Source organism: Aotus nancymaae, unplaced genomic scaffold (assembly GCF_030222135.1).
Source record: "Aotus nancymaae isolate 86718 unplaced genomic scaffold, 86718_ANA_hifiasm-v0.15.2.pri h1tg000028l, whole genome shotgun sequence".
Lineage (NCBI taxonomy): Eukaryota > Metazoa > Chordata > Mammalia > Primates > Aotidae > Aotus > Aotus nancymaae.
In genome coordinates this window covers 37626363-37643818 of record NW_026988441.1, presented here as the reverse complement: position 1 = coordinate 37643818, position 17456 = coordinate 37626363, and the positions used below count along the sequence as shown (strand labels likewise).

Here is a 17456-nt window from a genome sequence, read left to right as displayed (position 1 = left end):
CCGACTCTACTAAAAATACAAAAATTATCCGGGCCTGGTGGCACGTGCCTGTAGTCCTAGCTACCGGGGAGGTTGAGGCAGGAGGATCTCTTGAACCCAGGAGGTGGAGGTTGCAGTGAGCCAAGATTATGCCACTGCACTCCAGCCTGGGTGACAGAGTGAGACCCCGTCTCAAAATAAAACAGAGAAAGAAAAATCAGGCGAGTGTGGTGATGTGGGCCTGTAGTCCCAGCTGCTCAGGAGGCTGAGGCAGGAGGATCGCTTGAGCCTGGGAGGTCAAGGTTGCAGTGAGCTATGGTTGCACCACTGCACACCAGCCTGGGGAAAGAGTCAGAGCGAGACCCTGACTTAAAACAAAACAACAGCAACAAAAAACTCACAGGGAATTGTGTTTTCCCATCTGTCTGTCTCCCTTGCTGTAGGGAAGCTCTGAAGAAAATGAAGGATGTCTATGAGAAGACACCCCAGATGGGGGACCCTGCCAGCTTGGAGCCCCAGATCACCGAAACCCTGGGCAACATTGAACGGCTGAAATTGGAAGTGCAGAAGTATGAGGTCAGAAAACACCCTGGGGAGGGGTGGGGGCCAGAGGGCCTGGCTGAGTCACTGCAGGGTGGGGTGGGGGTCGGGGACAGGGGAGGTGTTTGGAGCCAGGGGGGTCTCCAGCTGTTTTCCATCACAGCCTTGGCTGTGCCTGAGTGATCTCAGGGATCCTCTGGGGCCAGAGTGGGCTGACCCGGGAGCTCTGTCCTGGAGCCGATCTTGGCGGTCCTCTCCTCCCAGGCGTGGCTGGCAGAAGCTGAAAGTCGAGTCCTTAGTAACCGCGGAGACAGCCTGAGCCGGCACGCCCGGCCTCCCGACCCCCCCACTAGCGCCCCGCCAGACAACAGCAGCAGCAACAGCGGATCACAGGATGCCAAGGAGAGGTGAGGGGTGACGCCAGAGTGGGTGTGTTCCCAGGGACCCGGGAGGGCACATCTTTATCAGCCAAATTCTCCCCAAACAGCTCTGAAGAGCCTCCCTCAGAAGAGAGCCAGGACACCCCCATTTACACAGAGTTTGATGAAGATTTCGAGGAGGAAGCCACATCCCCCATAGGTCACTGTGTGGCCATCTACCATTTTGAAGGTGAGGACGGCCAGAGTGGGCTTGCGGGGTGTCTCTGCCTAGGTTCAGTTTAAATCCGTCTAAAGCAGGGCCGGGCGTGGTGGCTCAGGCCCATAATCCCAGCACTTTGGGAGGCTGAGACAGGCAGATCACTTGAGGTCAAGAGTTCCAGACCAACCAGGTGAACATGGTGAAACCCCATCTCTACTAAAAATACAAAAATTAGCCGGGTGTGGTGGCGCATGCCTGTGATCCCAGCTACCTCAGGAGGCTGAGGCAGGAGAATCTCTTGAACCCAGGAGGCGGAGGTTGCAGGGAGCCAAGATCGCGCCATTGCACTCCAGTCTGGGTGACAGAGCGAGACTTGATCTCAAAAATAAAAAATAAATAAATTTGCCTAAAGCAGATCTAAGCCTACCCCCACTCCCATGACAGGGTCCAGTGAAGGCACCATCTCCATGGCTGAGGGTGAAGACCTCAGTCTTATGGAAGAAGACAAAGGGGATGGCTGGACCCGGGTCAGACGGAAAGAGGGAGGCGAGGGCTACGTTCCTACCTCCTACCTCCGAGTCACGCTCAATTGAACCCTGCCGGAGGCGGGAAGAGGGGGGCTGTCGGCTGCTGCTTCTGGGCCACAGGGGTGCCCCAGGACCTATGCACTTTATTTCTGACCCCGTGGCTTCGGCTGAAACCTGTGTAACCTGCTGCCCCCTCCACCCCCACAACCTAATCCCACCTGTTACTCCAGATGGACCCGCTGTGCCTTCTTCCACCATCGTCCCACCATTGATGTACATACTCATGTTTTACATCTTTTCTTCCTGCTGCTCGGCTCCGGCTATTTTGTTTTATACAAAAATGGGAAAAAAATTAATTATATAAAGTTCCTGGAGTCGGTGCCTTATTAGAAGATTTAAATACTGGGAGTGGAAGTATCTTAACGCCACATTTCTTACAGGCCACACACACAGGGAACAAGAAAGGGCAGGTGCTCTTGGGCATACCTTGGGTCAACCCTGCCCCTTTCTAGAAGTTGGCTTTATGTCATTGTCAGTGGGTGCCTGCTTGTGACTCAGGTAGAGAGAAGGATACCAAGTTTCTTTTTCTTTTTGAAACAGTCTCACCCAGTTGCCCAGGTTGGAGTGCAGTGGCGTGATCTTGGCTCACTGCAGACTCCACCTCCCAAGTTCAAGCAGTTCTGCCTCAGCCTCCCAAGTAGCTGGGATTACAGGCGCACACCATCATGCCCGGCTAATTGTTTTTGTATTTTCTGTAGAGGCAGGGTTTTGCCATGTTGGCCAGGCTGGTCTTGAACTCCGGACCTCAAGTGATTCATCTGCCTTGGCCTCCCAAAGTGCTGGGATTATGGGCGTGAGCCACCACACCCAGCCAGGACACCAAGTTTCATCCCTTCTGAATGCACTGCAGCTTCTGAGAATGGGTGGCATTTATTGAGCACCTACTGTGTGCCAGGCATTCTCCTCCCACGGTCTCATTCCTGCCACAATTCTTAGAAAGTACATGGTCTTGGCTGGGCACGGTGGCTCTCGCCTGTAATCCCAGAACTTTGGGGGGCCAAGGTGGGCGGATCATGAAGTCAGGAGATCGAGACCATCCTAACACGGTGAAACCCTGTCTCTACCAAAAATATAAAAAATTAGCTGGGCGTGGTGGCAGGCGCCTGTAGTCCCAGCTACTCAGGAGGCTAAGGCAGGAGATTCGCTTGAACCTGGGAGACGGAGGTTGTGGTGAGTCAAGATTGCACGACTGCACTCCAGCCTGGGCGCAACAAAGAGAGACACCGTCTCAAAAAAATAAAGTACACAGTACCAACTTTTACATTTTTAAAAAGTTTTTTTTAAGTTTTTGTAGAGCTGAGGTCTCACCATGTTGCCCTGGCTGCTCTTGAACTCCTGGCCTCAAGCCATCATTCCTCCTCGGCTTCCCAAAGTGATGAGATTACAGGCCACGATTTTAAGTTAAAGGCAGACACAGAGAGGTCAACTGATCTGCTAGAAATCACAGGTTTTAAGAGGTGGAGTCATAGTTGAACTCTGGCCTCGGACGCCAGATCTGCAGGTCACATGGGCACCATGACCCAGGTGACCTTGACTGTGCTCCCCACCTCTTCTGCGAGGCACAGGGCAGGTTTCCACCTGAGGACGTGAGGAGCCTGGGACGACTCCCTTGGTTTCTTCTGGGGTTCGCAAAAACTGGGGGGCCCGGGTGTGAGGAAGGGGGTCTGCGTTCTCAACGGTCAGGCTCCAGGCGCAGCGACAGGACGCCGAGAACGCGCTGGAACTTCTCAAAGCGTTCAGCGCGCGGAGCTCCGGCGCCCCGGCTACCCCAGAGCAGCCTCCGCAGGAAGCCGGTAGTCAGGGCCTCGCTCAGCTCTGGGTTAGGCCGGAATCCTGGAAGCAAAGTCAGGTGGGCTGGGGGCGGTTGCAGATGCCCGCCACGCCCCTCTCAATCCCGCCACCCCCATCTCGCACCTGCCTTTCCCCTGAGGACTTTGATCCAACCGGGGCCCGGGAGGATCTTGCCCCACCTGTAGGATGACTGGGCGGGGTCAGAGGGGAGTGGGCTCCTAGGTCTCTGCAGGAATGGGGGTGGGGGGTGCCTGAGGGACTCTACCAGTGTGCAAGGGGATGGCCTGTTCCAGGTGCCAGATCCCGGGGGTCCCGCATTAGGGGTTGTGCCCGGAGGTGGGCTCCCCCAGGCGCGGGATCCCAGGTTGCCGGGGGAGGTGGGGGATCTAGTCGGCTGGGCTACCCTAGGATAGGAGGGAGGAATCGTTTTGGAGGGAGCAGGGCGTACTTGGGGATCGAGATCCCTGGGGGCGGGTTCGTCCTAGGTGGGAATGGGGAGTGGGGACCAGCGGAGGTGGCGGGAGCAGGACAGCCCGTTTTGAGGTGGAGCCGCCCCAGTTTGGGTGGGGCTCTGGGAGGAGTGGCGAGAGGCTCCCCTCCTGGGACAGGTTGGGTTGCAGGGGGTCCAGTTAGAGCTTGCGGGGTGCTCTGAAGTCTGCAGTCCAGCGCTGACGGGACGCTCACCTCGCAGGCGCTGGGCCGCCACCTTGCGGAATTTGGGTGCGAGCCGGGCCATCTGACGCGCCCCGTGCAGGGTGCGCAGCAGCCGCTCGCCACTCTCCTCCAGCGGCCCCGCGACTTCCTCCCCGCCCTCCAGCAGGCGCACCACGGGTGCCACGTGCGGCAGCGCCACCTCGCCGGGGTCGCAGGGTCCTGCGGAGGGGGAGAGTCTGATCTGGGTTTGGGGCTGTAGATGGGGCTTAGGGCGGAGGTGGAACCTAGGATACATGCAGGCGCGGGGCTTAGGGCTGAGCGACAGCGGGGTCTGTGGAGAGGGGCCACTACCACAGGCCTTGGATGGAGGGCGGGGTGTATGGCGAAGGGGCGGGGCCTAGGAACAAGTCTCGTGTGGAGGGCGGGGCCTATGGTGAGGGGGAGGAGCCTAGGGCCAAGTCTCGTGTGAAGGGCGGGATCTAGAGAAAAGTGCACGGGGGAACCTAGATTAAGATTCCTGTTAAATTTGGTCTGGGACCCGGAGGATGCCATGCCCCAGACCTTCACTCACCAGCGCCCTCATCCAGAGCCCGCATCAGCGGCTTCAGCTCCTGCTCAAAGGCCAGCGCAGCCTCCGTGTGGCTCCTTCGAAGGTGGCGCCACGTGTGCTCCAACCGGGACACCTGGGAGAAGAGACCTGCGCATGCCTACTTTCCCGTCTTCCCAGTCAACTGCACTCCACCTTCCACCAGTCCCTGCTCTACACGCACCTGGGGCATGAGCAGGGCACCCATGACCGCAGCCAGCCCGGGCAGGTCCCCCGCCGCCCCTGGCCGCAGCGCCAGCGCCAGCTCTACCAGGCCCCTCAGTGCGGCTGCGCGCTCCTCCAGCGGCCCCGAGCAGCCCAGCACCGCCAGCGCCCCGGCCAGCGCCAGTGTTTCATGCCTGTAGAGGTAGAGGGGAAGGGTCTGGGGGCAGTGGGGCGGTTTGTAATGCAGGGGTGAGGGGGGACAGGAGGTGGAATTGCGCATCTCCCTTCTTCCCTGGGGAGCCATCAATGGGGAGCTGTTTGGAGACCCTGGAAAGTGGGGGGAATTGGCCTCCCCCAACCAAGATTCCAAGCGGCTGGCTCACCTCTCCAGCAGTTCCAACCTCAAGCGATGTCCATGGGGGAGAGTGAGCAGCTCCAAGCCAGATGAGACCCCCATGTTGCCCCGCTGATCCTTGGTCACTCCCAGGAGGCCTGTGGCCTACAGAAAGGAATGGGGAAGTCAGGTGAAGAGTGATCATGTAGGTGTGGTTGGGTCTTGCCCTGGGCCTGGGGAGGAGCATTCTGGCAGGTGACCCACCTGGCAGTCTACCAATAACAGGTGAAGGGCGGTGCTCCCAGGATGGTGCTCCAGGAACAGGCCACGGAGAGTTCGCAGGACTTGGGGTTCCAGGGGCCGATTCTGGGGACCCAGCAGGCAGGAGGGGGCATCAGGGGGGCAGAAAGCAATCTCAGCCTGTGGTCTTGTAAAGCATCTGTTCTCTTCTTCCTCGTCCTCCTCGGCCTCCCACCATGGCGCCTCTGGCTCTTGGCAGCTTTGGCTTGGGGATGTTCCCTGGACACTGGGCACTCGGGGCACCAGCTCGCAGTATGTTGAGGGGCGTTCAGGGACATCAGGCAGTTCGAGGGAGGGTGTCCGGGGGGGCTTCGTTGGTGCCTTGGCTTGAAGCTGCCCGTCGGAACCCCTGAGACTGTTGGCAATAGTTCCCAGGGAAGCAGGGGCCTTCAGCAACACGGGCTCACTGCCTGATCGGGGCAAGGCAGATACGGGCATAGTGGAGGCTCCTGGAGGTCATACAAGAGGGGTCAATGGGAATATACAGAGAAGACTGCTGAATGGGCAGGGGTGGGGTTTTCATGGGTCACCACCCACCTGATCCATCCACTCATTCCAATAATGGGGTATCCCAGCCTAGTGGGGTGCAGTTTTGAATTTTAACAATCTCCACAGTAGAAATGCCATGTGCTTACACATGGTTGGAAAACATTGATATCTCTATAGTTTTGTAAATTCTTTTTTAAAAATTTTATTTTATTTTATAGAGATGGGATCTCACTGTGTTGCCCAGGCTGGTCTGGAATTCCTAGTCTCAAGCAATCCTCCCTCCTTGGCCTCCCAAACTGCTGGGATCACAGGTGTAAGCCACCTTGCCTGACCGTATGAATTCTGAATAATACATTTTAAGTTTGAATTCTTTGTTTTTGCACCTCTGACTGAAAGATGGCAAGCAGTGACCCAATGCAATTAAATTAAAAAAAAAAAAAAAGTCTGAGCATGGTGGCTGATGCCTGTAATCTCAGCATTTTGAGACCAAGGTGAGAGGATCGCTTGAGGCTAGGGATTCCAGAGCACCCTGGGCAACATAACAAGATCTTGTCTCTACAAAAAGTTAGAAAATTAGCTGGGCATGGTGGTGTGCACCTGTGGTCTCCGCTACTTGGGAGGCTGAGGTGAGAGGATCACTTGAGCCTGAGGCTGCAGTGATTGCACCACTGCACTCCAACCTGGATGACAGAGTGAGATCCTATCTCAAAAAAACCTATTTATATCTATCTATAACTATGTATAGATATCTATATATTTATACAGAGATATATATTATATAAATATATATTATATATTTAATTAAGTATGTTATTAAATGTATAATGTTGCCATATATTATATAATTACATTTAATATAAGATAGATAATTTAACTTTTGTGATAATATATCTATATATATCTCTCCACAGATATATCTCTATCAAATATATAATTAATATATATAGAGAGAGAGACAGAGAAAGAGTATTCAAAATTGACAAAAGTAGCCGGGTGAGATGGCTTACACCTGTAATCCCAGTACTTTGGGAGGCTGAGGTGGGCAGGTCACAGGGTCAGGAGTTCAAGACCAGCCTGGCTAACATGTTGAAACCTTGTCTCATCTATACTAAAAATAGAAAAATTAGCCAGGCATGGTGGCAGGTGCCTGTAATCCCAGCTACTTAGGAGGCTGAGGCAGGAGGATCACTTGAACCCGGGAGAGGGAGGTTGCAGTGAGCCAAGACCGCATCATTGCATTCCAGCCTGGGCGACAGAGTGAGACTGTCTCAAAAAACAAATAAAGCAAAATTCACAAAACTATGTATGGCATGACACTCATATAAGAAGTGTTAGAGAAACTAAGCTTATTAAACATTCTTTTTTTTTCTTCTAAAAAAAACCACGATACATGTTTAGAACGTGCAGCGTTGTTACACAGGCATACGTGTGCCATGGTGGTTTACTGCACCTACTGACCCGTCCTCTACGTTCCCTCCCCTCCCCCTAAACTTCCAAATGATGTCTTTTGTAAGTTGGTGGCATGTTGACCTCCCGGACTATTAGTACTTAGAACTGCACCAAGACTTTTGGGAGACTGTACTTACCACACCCTTGAATAGGCTCTTTTCTAGGAATTTCCAACCATCTCACAGTTCCCGGCTCCAAAGTGCTCACAGTAGCTGAAAAACCCTCACAATCTGAGCCCCAAAGTCTCTCTACTCTCCCCTCATTCCCACTGCTTCAGCTACACTTGTCTTTTTCTTCTTTCTTTTTTTTTTTTTTTTTTTTTTTTGGTTTTAAATTTGAGACAGGGTCTCACTCTGTGGCCCAGGCCAGAGTGCAATGGGTGCGATCATGACTCACTGCATCTTTGACTTCCTGGGCTCAAGGAATCCTCCTGCTTCAACCTCCCAAGTAGCTAGAACCACAGGCACGCAATACCTCGCCCAGCTACTCACTCATTTTTTTGGTTGAATGAACAGTTTAAATTCTTGTTCTGACCCCAGAGCCTTTGCACTGACTCTTCGTTCCACCTGCTTATCCCTCCAGTTATCCACCTTCATCCCTCACTCATTTCCTTCAAATTTATCTTTTTCTGCAGTGGAACCTTTCCTGACTATTTAAAATTGCAGTATCCATCTCCATCCTTATATTCCCTAAATCCCTTACTCTATTTTTTTGGTTTTTGGGTTTTTGAGACAGTCTCACTCTGCCGTCCAGGATGGAGTACAGTGGTGTGATCTTGGCTCACTGCAACCTCCACCTCCTGGGTTCAAGTGATTCTCCTTCCTCAGCCTCCCAAGTAGCTGAGATTCCAGGCACGTGTCACCACCCCTGACATATTTTTGTATTATTATTATTTTTTTTTTAGTAGAGATGGGGTTTCACCATGTTGGCCAGGCTGGTCTTGAACTCCTGACCTCAAGTGATCCACCCACCGTGGCCTCCCAAAGTGCTGGGATTACAGACCTGAGCCACCTCGTCCTACCCTTACTCTGTGTGTATGTGTGTTTGTGTGTGTGTTGAGTTTTTGAGACAGAATCTCGCTCTATTGTCCAGGTTGGAGGGCGGTGGCATGATCTCGGCTCACTGCAACCTCTGCCTCTCGGGTTCAATCGATTCCTCTGCCTCAACCTCCTGAGTACCTGGGATTAAAGGTGCATGCCACCATGTCCAGCTAACTTTGTGTTTTTAGTGGAGACGGGGTTTCATCACGTTGGCCAGGCTGGTCTCGAACTCCTAACCTCAAGTGACTGCTGAGATTACAGGTGTGGCCAACCACTGTACGGCAAGTGATCCACTGGCCTCAGCCTCCCAAAGTGCTGAGATCACAGGCGTGAGCCACCGTGCTCAGTCTCGTAAACATACATTTTAAGCACCCACAAAGTGCCTGTGTGTTTTAAGTCACCGTGATTGTCCTCATTTTCCAAAGCAAGAAATTGAGACTCCACCAGGTGCGGTGGCTCATGCCTGTAATCCCCGCACTTTGGGAGCCTGAGGTGGGTGAATCATCTGAGGTCAGGAGTTCCAGACCAGCCTGACCAACATAGAGAAACCCCATCTCTACTAAAAATACAAAATTAGACAGGCATGGTGGCGCATGTCTGTAATCCCAGCTACTCGGGAGGTTGAGTACGGAGAATCGCTTGAACTCGGGAGGTGGAGGTTGCGGTAAGCCAAGATCGCTCCATTACACTCCAGCCTGGGCAACAAGAGTGAAACTCCGTCTCAAAAAAAACACGAAAGAAAAAAAGAAATTTAGACTCCAAGAGGTTTCTGCACCTGCCCAAGATCTCTTAGGCGGTGAATGGCAGAGCAATCCCTGAGCCGCGGCCGTTCTGGTAGACACTCACCCATCCCAGGGGGGTCTTCTCTTGACCGCCCCATGTGTGCCAAATCTGCAGGCTGACTGCTGCTCCACTTCCTCACCCTGGGGGACAGAAGTGGGAGAAACCTGTAGTCCCCACCTAAGCAGAGAGCCCCTCACAAATACCTAGAAAATACCTGCTAGTTGTCACGACTAGCAGCATCTAGTTGGATGGAGCTCAGGAATGCTGCTAAACATCCTACCATGCACAGGACAGCTCCACCTCCTCCCCAACTAAGAATGTTTGGGCCTCAAAAGTCAACCATGGCAGGGCTTGGTTGGCCACACCTGTAATCCCAGCACTATGGGAGGCTGAGGCGGGCAGTCACTTGAGGTCAGGAGTTCGAGACCAGCTAGGCCAACATGGGGAAACCCTGTCTCTACTAAAAATGCAAAAAATTAGCTGGGCCTGGTGGCTCACGCCTGTACTCTCAGCACTTTGGGAGACAGAGGTGGGTGGATCACTTGAGGTCAGGAGTTTGAGACCAGCCTGGCCAACATGGTGAAAACCCATCTCTACTGCTGGGCATAGTGGCAGGTGCCTGTAATCTCAGCTACTCTGGAAGCTGAGACAGGAGAATCACTTGAACCTAGGAGGTGGAGGTTGCAGTGAACTGAGATAGTGCCATTGCACTCTAGCCTGGGTGACAGAGTAAGAGTTCGAGTCAAGAAAAAAAATAAAAATAAGGCTGGGCATGGTGGCTCATGCCCGTAATCCCAAAACTTTGGGAGGCCGAGGTGAACAGATCATCTGAGGTCAGGAGTTCAAGACCAGCCTGACCAACATGGAGAAACCCTGTCTCTACCAAAAATACAAAATTAGCCAGGTGTGGTGGTACATGCCTGTAATCCCAGCTACTCGGGAGGCTGAGGCAGGAGAATCGCTTGAACCCAGGAAGCGGAGGTTGCAATGAGCCGAGATCACACCATTGCACTCCAGCCTGGGCGACAAAAGCGAAACTCCATCTCAAAACAAAAAAACAAAAACAAGAAAAAATAAAAATAAAAAAAGTAGCTGTGTGCGGTGGTGCATGCCTGTAATCCCAGCTACTTGGGAGGCTGAGGCAGGAGAATTGCTTGAACCTGAGAGGTGGAGTTTGCCGTGAGCTGAGACTGCCATTGCACTCCAGCCTGGGCAACAGAGTGAGACTCAGTCTCAAAAATAAAAAAGTCAACCATTGAGTTGGAAAACCCTGGGAGTGTTGGGTATTCTCCAGGAGGTAGGGAGACTGTGAGTACCTGAGCGGCTCTGTCCGAGCTGGGCCATCCATCAGGGTGTCCTCGCTAAAGCTGTGTCGCAGAGGCCCTGGCCGAGTCACGGGCCTGGAGACCACAGCCCCTGTGGCCTGGGACAGCGGGCGCCTGCCCGTCAGGTAGCTGTGAACCAGAGCGGGCATGCTAGGGAATTGCTCATCCTCGAGTTGAAAGAGGGCTGTGGGTCGGCCTGGCCGGGGACGCAGAGCCACACGGAACACCTCGAAATGGAGGGCCGAGCCCCGCCAGCGGCAGGAAATCACGGGGTGGCCCCCACGGGACCCAGAGGCACGAACCAGGAAGTCGCCATCTTGCTGAAGAAGACTTTCAGCTTTCTGTAGATGGAGGAAGGGGACAGGGGAATTAGGAATGAGCTCAGAGCAGTGGTTAATGGTGGCTCCTTCCACCATCACTCCCACCACCCAAGAAAAGCTACCCCACTGAAACTTCTGGGGCAGGCAGAGACTGGGAAGTTTCACATCAAGCCCTGTTGCCCTTTCTCCTGGCACCTATGTGGACTGCATTTCCCGGGCTCCCTTGCAGCTAGGGTTGTCAAGTGATGAGAACTGGCCAGTGGGATGTGGGTTAGAAGGGCATGGGAAATGTCCAGACCTGGCCCATAAAACCCTGCTGCACAGTCTTACAGTTTCTGTCCCCTGTCTGTCAGCTGATATCCCCAAAGGCCTGAGGGATGACAGAGCAACAAGATGGACTTGGCTCCTGACTGATTTATGGAGATTTGTATCTCCTCTCCTCAGCCACCTTGGACTATCACATTAACATGTTGACTGTGTTTTGCTGGTGATATCTTGGGAATGTTTGTTACAGCAGATGCTGATAGATGCAACATCAAATTTGGTAAATGGACTGGGCTTACTATGCAAATTTGGCTTCAAGAGAAGCCATTAGCTGGATCCTTCCAGATGGGGCCCCTTCTTTTTTTTTTTTTTTTTTTCTTCTTCTTATTTTTTCACCTTACAAATCTGAAAAACATTTTAGATGGATTCTCACTCTGTTGCCAGACTGGAGAGCAGTGGTGCGATCTTGGCTCATGCAACCTCAGCCTCCCGGTTCTAAGCCATTCTCCTGCCTCAGCCTCCGGAGTAGCTGGAACTACAGGCATCTGCCAACATGCCTGGCTAATTTTTGTATTTTTAGTAGAGACGGGGTTTGACCATGTTGGCCAGGATGGTCTCGATCTCTTGACCTTGTGATCCACCCACCTTGGCCTCCCAAAGTGCTGGGATTACAGGCACGAACCACTGCACCCAGCCCAGGGCCCCTTCTTTTATAGACATTTGCAAGCAGTCTTATGCCAGCTATGGTGGCTGGTATCAAAATACGGTAGGAAGGGCGGGACACAGTGGCTCATGCCTGTAATCCCAGCACTTTGGGAGGCTGAGGTGGGCAGATCACTTGAGGTCAGGAGTTTGAGACCAGCCTGGGCAACATGGCAAAACTCTGTCTCTACCAAAAAATGTAAAAATTAGCTGGGCATGGTGGTGTGCACCTGTAGTCCCAACTATTCGAGAGGCTGAGGTGGGAGAATCACTTGAACTCAGGAGACAGAGGTTGCAGTGAGCTGAGATTGTGCCATTGCACTCTAGCATGGGTCACACAGTGACACCATGTCTCAAAAAAAATTTGGATGGGGGCAGGTAGGAGGGCCAGGACCCCAGAGAGAAGCAAAATAGAGCTGAAGATGGGGTCTGGGGACTGAATAATAGATGTAGCAGACATACCTGTAGCCCTTACTATATGTCAACCACTGCTTTAAATGTAAAGGGTATTAACTCCTGTAATCCCTGTAACAAGGCTAAATGGCAGGTAGTATTATCCCCATTTATTTTTTTGACCTTTTTTTTTTTTTTGAGTCAAGGTCTCTCTCGGTTGCCCAGGCTGAGTGCAGTGGAGCAATCATGGCTCACCACAGCCTTGACCTCCTGGGCTCAAGCCATCTTCCCATCTCAGCCTCCTGAGTAGTTGGGACAACAGGTACATGCCACCCATTCTTGGCTGATTTTTGTGTGTGTGTGTGTGTGTGTGTGTGTGTGTGTTTTTTGTAGAGACAGAGTTCCGCTATGTTGCCCAAACTGGTTTGGAACTCCTGCCTCAGCCTCCCAAAGTGTTGGGATTACAGGCATGAGCCAACATGCCTGGCCTGCTATCCCCCATTTTAAAGGTGGGGAGACTGAGGCCCATAAAGGTTAAATACCGTGACCAAGGTCACACACAATATAAGTTGTAGGGTTTGGATTTGAACCTAGGGTGTCTGGGCCAAGATTATGGGATTTTAAACTATTAAGCTATACTGCCTCTCATCATTTCATTAGATGCTCAGGGTCCTGGCCGAGTGCGGTGGCTCATGCCTGTAATCCTAGCACGTTGGGAGGCCAAGGTGGGTGGATCACCTGAGGTCAGTAGTTCAAGACCAGCCTGGCCATCAGGGTGAAACCCCATCTTTAAAAAAAAAAAAAAAAAGACGCTCAGGGTCCCAAAATTTTGGGGGGTGACAGCTGAGTTGCAGATGGGGGTGGGAGACTCAGATTTATTTGTTTGTTTGGATGGAGTGCAGTGGCACAATTTTGGCTCACTACAACCTCTGCCTCCTGGGTTCAAGCGATTCTCCTGCCTCAGCTTCTCAAGTAGCTGGGACTACAGGTGCATACCATCACACCCAGCTACTTTTTGTATTTTTAGTAGAGATGGGGTTTCACCATGTTGGCCAGGCTGGTCTTGAACTCTTGACTTCAAGGTGATCTCGCCTTGGCCTCTCAAAGTGTTGGGATTACAGGCATGAGCCACTATGCCTGGCTCGGGAGCCTCAGATTTAGAGGGAAATACCAGGAGGGAGATAGAGTCCAGAGGGAGAGACAGACAGAGCCAGGAGTAGTTTGGGGGGCACTAGGACTCTCCTCAATCTCCATCACCAATCTCGATATCATCCCAAAGAAAGTGATCACTTAAATATGGTGACAGTCCCCAGCCAGCCAACCTTCTAGACAGTCCCCAGCTCTCTGCCACCTGTCCCAATAGACTTTGGCCCTAAGTCCCTCATCCAGGGACCCAGGAGTCCCTGGAAAGTCAAGGGTGTGAGAGGCTTCCCACCAGACGGTATTGAGGCCCTGCTGTGGGCAGTACCTGGCGGGATAGGGGCCCGTGGTACCAGGGTTGGCCAGCAAGGTCCTCTCCATCCTGCGGCACATGCATGGAGCTCTTGGGAACAGCGGGTGCCAGGGCTGACGGGGCTGAGCTCTGCACCTTCAACAGGCCTCAGTCTTCCACATCTGTAAAATGGGAATAGTTAGCCCGGCTTCTTGAGTGTCTGGGTCAGCTCCTTCCATCCTCTTCTTAATTTTGGAGACAGCTCCATCAAATCTTTTTTTTTTCCCTTTGAGACAAAGTCTTGCTCTGTCGCCCAGGCTGGAGTGCAATGGCATGATCTCAGCTCACTGCAACACCCACCTCCTAGGTTCAAGTGATTCTCCTGCCTCAGCCTCCCAAATAGCTGGGATTACAGATGTGTACCACCATACCCAGCTAATTTTTTTGTATTTTTAGTAGAGACAGGGTTTCACCATGTTGGCCAGACTGGTCCTGAACTCCTGACCTCATGATCCATCCACCTCGGCCTCCCAAAGTGCTAGGATTACAGGCATAAGCCACCACACCCAGCTTTTTTTTTTTTTTTTTGAGACAGAGTCTCGCTCTGTCACCCAGGCTGGAGTGCAGTGGTGTGATCTCAGCTCACTGCAACCTCTGCCTCCTGGGTTCAAGCAATTCTTGTAACCCAGCCTCCTGAGTAGCTGGAACGACATGAGTGTGCCACCATGCCCGTGTATGGCTAATAATTTAAAAAATATTTTTAGTAGGGGTGGGGTTTCACTATGTTGGCCAGGCTTGTCTTGAACTCCTTACCTCATGTGATCCGCCCGCCTCAGCCTCCCAAAGCACTAAGATTACAAGTATGAGCCACTGTGCCTGGCTGTGGCTAATTTATGTATGTGTGTGTGTGTGTGTTATCCAGACTGGGTGCACATTTTTGTTCATGTGGCCAGGGAAGGTCTCATTGAGTAAAGTCTGAAAGAGTTTCGGGGGAATGTGCCAGGTGACTCTGCGTGAAGAAACACTCCAGTCAGGGGGAATTTAGCTTACAAACATCCACGACTTCTCGGCAACCTACGTGCACACTCAGAGGTTCTCAGGATAGGTGCAAATCTAACCCCTACTTTTTGCTTTAGAATGCAATGCCAGAAGCCAGGTATGGTGGTTCATGCCTATAATCCCAGCACTTTGGGAGGCGGAGGTGGGCGGATCACCTGAGGCCAGGAGTTTGAGACCAGCCTGGCCAACGTGGTGAAACCCCATCTCTACTAAAAATACAAAAATTAGCTGGGCATGGTGGTGTGTGCTAGTAGTCCTAGTAGTCCCAGCTACTCAGGAGACTGAGGTGAGAGAATAGCTTGAACTGGGAGGCAGAGGCTGCAGTGAGCCGAGATCATGCCACTGCACTCCAGCCTGGGTGACCAAGCAAGACTCTGTCTCAAAAAAAAAAAAAGAATGTAACCCAGAGTGGGTTTTTTTTTTTTGTTGTTGTTGTTTTTTTTCAGACAGAGTCTTGCTCTGTTAGCCAGGCTGGAGTGCAGTGGTGTGATTTTGGCTTACTGCAACCTCCATCTCCGGGGTTCAAGTGATTCTCCTGCCTCAGCCTCCCAAGTAGCTGAGATTACAGGCATGCGCCACCACACCCAGCTAATTTTTGTATTTTTAGTAGAGACGGTTTTACCATGTTGGCCAGGCTGGTCTCAAACTCCTGACCTCAGGTGATCCACCTGCCTCTGCCTCCCAAAGTTCTGGGATTACAGGCATGAGCCACCGTGCCCAGCCTGGGGTTAAGATTTTTAAAAGGTCACATTCTGTAGTAATGACAGCAAACAGCAATGTCGCCTTTGCAGGTCCTTCTATTTTGGAGCCCATACATTTGGTTATCACGGTGATCAATCTTAGACCTCAGAGCATTTGGTAGTTTCCTGATAAGCTCACAGGCCTCGGGGCCAGTGTGTCTCAAGTGTCTTGTTGGGGAGATTTCTCTGGATGGCCACGAAGATAATCTGTTTCTTAACTCTCCTGAAGCCTCTTCCTACAGCCACGCGATGTCTTCCGGGTCTGGTAGGGTCCGTGGAGAAATTCCTGCCTCCTGAGTCAGCAGGCTGCGGGCCGGAAAGGGGCAGGAAGTTCCCAGACCAGCCCTAGGCAGTTTTAGGGGAGGAGCACTGGGCCGGGAGCCTGTTGCTGGCGGGCGCTGCATACCTGAAGCCAGGTGTGTCTTTGGAATGCCTGTGCACTTCCTGTTTGTCACCTAAACCAGGCCTAGCCGTGGCCTTAGAGTCTCCCAACCCCAAGTTCCTGTCTGTGTCTCCGTTAGTGAGAGTGAAGTTGAGTCCATGGCAAGGCTCTGGTTAGTCTGGGGACACAGGGTGGCCATAGGTCAGCCAAAGGCCAACTAAGTCACTCTCCTGCCTCTGAGTCCTTTTGGGTAATTTTTTTTTTTTTGAGATGGAGTTTCTTGTTGCCCAGGCTGGAGTGCAATGGAATGATCTCAGCTCTCCTCAACCTCCGCCTCCTGAGTTCAAGCAGTTCTCCTGCCTCAGGCTCGCTAATTTTGTATTTTTAGTAGAGATGGGGTTTCTCCATGTTGGTCATGTTGTTCTGAAACTCCCGACCTCAGGGGATCTGCCTGCCTAGGCCTTCCGAAGTGCTGGGATTACAGGCGTGAGCCACCGTGCCCAGCCAAGGGATAATTTATTTGGGTGCGGTAGAAAAGGGGGTATAATCAGGGAAAAGAGGTCGGACCAAGCATGGGGAAAGGAAAGAGGGAATTATTCATATTCCAGTAGGATCATAAACGTGTACACGTGTGGGGAGGGCCATGGAGGGCGGGAACCACCAGCACAGACAACATACACAGAGGCATGCAGGACTTGCTTCTGACATTGGACAAACACTGATGGAGCACTTGTTCTAGACCCTGGAGATACAGGGAGTAAGGAGATTAAAGCCCTTCGCCGCCCTGCCCTCAAGCGCTTGCGGTTGGCAAAGGAGCACAAGATGAATGCAGAAGACCATTTCTAAGAGTTGTCCACGAAAGTGATAAGCCAGGGAGATGTGATAGAGGAGGATGGACACGACAGCCTCTCCTATAAAGTGACATTGAAGCTGAGACCTCAGTACAGAAGGAGGCAGTTAGGCAAAGATTTGGAGGAGTCGCCCGGGTGAGGGGTAGAGTAACTGCAAAGGCCTGGAGGTGAGATGGACTTGCTTTTTATATTTTACATCATCAAGGCGGCTGGTGTGGCCGGAATACAATGAATAAGGAGCAGACAGGAGGGCTTCGAGGTTAGAGAGACCAGGAGGAGAGACCGGGCAGAAACTGGTGGATTCTGGATTTTAATCTCTATGGGATGGGACGCGAGTGGTGGAAGGGTTTTAAGTGAAGGAGGGGCCAGATCTGATTTGCGGTTTAAAAAGCATCACTCAGGCAAAAATGGGAACAATGGCTTTCTGTGCTGCACAGGAAATACACTTAGAGGGGCACGCCCAGGTGAGCGCGGTACGCCGACACGCGTGACGCACAGCGACCCACTCACTCGCGAGGCGATCTCTTCTACCCCAAATCCTCCCTGCGAGCCGGTGACCTCACCCGGAAAGAGAGGACTCCCCACCCGAATAATCCTGGTTCTGGATCTGCCTTGGGGTTCCACTCACCTGGGCAGGACCCGCGGGGCTCCCACGAGGCTGGGACCAGGCGGAAGCTGAGCCTCTGCGGCTCCAGGCTGCTGTCACCCCCCC

The 17456-nt window shown here is 52.5% G+C and overlaps 2 protein-coding genes across 3 annotated transcripts in view; one reads left to right on the top strand and one right to left on the bottom strand.

Annotated features, from left to right (window-relative positions):
- TRIP10 (thyroid hormone receptor interactor 10) overlaps positions 1-2364 on the top strand; it is a 13919-nt gene extending 11555 nt beyond the window's left edge. Inside the window, exons 12-15 of one of the 2 annotated variants that reach the window (XM_012436051.2) lie at positions 423-555; positions 784-926; positions 1007-1128; positions 1543-2364. In XM_012436051.2, the coding sequence (XP_012291474.2) occupies positions 423-555; positions 784-926; positions 1007-1128; positions 1543-1691 (547 nt within the window). In that variant the 3' untranslated portion in view covers positions 1692-2364. The remainder of the gene's footprint in view (positions 1-422; positions 556-783; positions 927-1006; positions 1129-1542) is intronic. The other variant, XM_012436052.2, reaches the window with a different exon arrangement.
- On the bottom strand, positions 158-17456 carry SH2D3A (SH2 domain containing 3A). Its single transcript, XM_021676807.2, is given in 9 exon segments — positions 158-3518; positions 4161-4349; positions 4702-5075; positions 5265-5380; positions 5480-5964; positions 9340-9416; positions 10593-10942; positions 13749-13894; positions 17373-17456. Coding segments are annotated over 8 exon segments (1821 nt in total). The 5' UTR covers positions 13818-13894; positions 17373-17456; the 3' UTR covers positions 158-3357.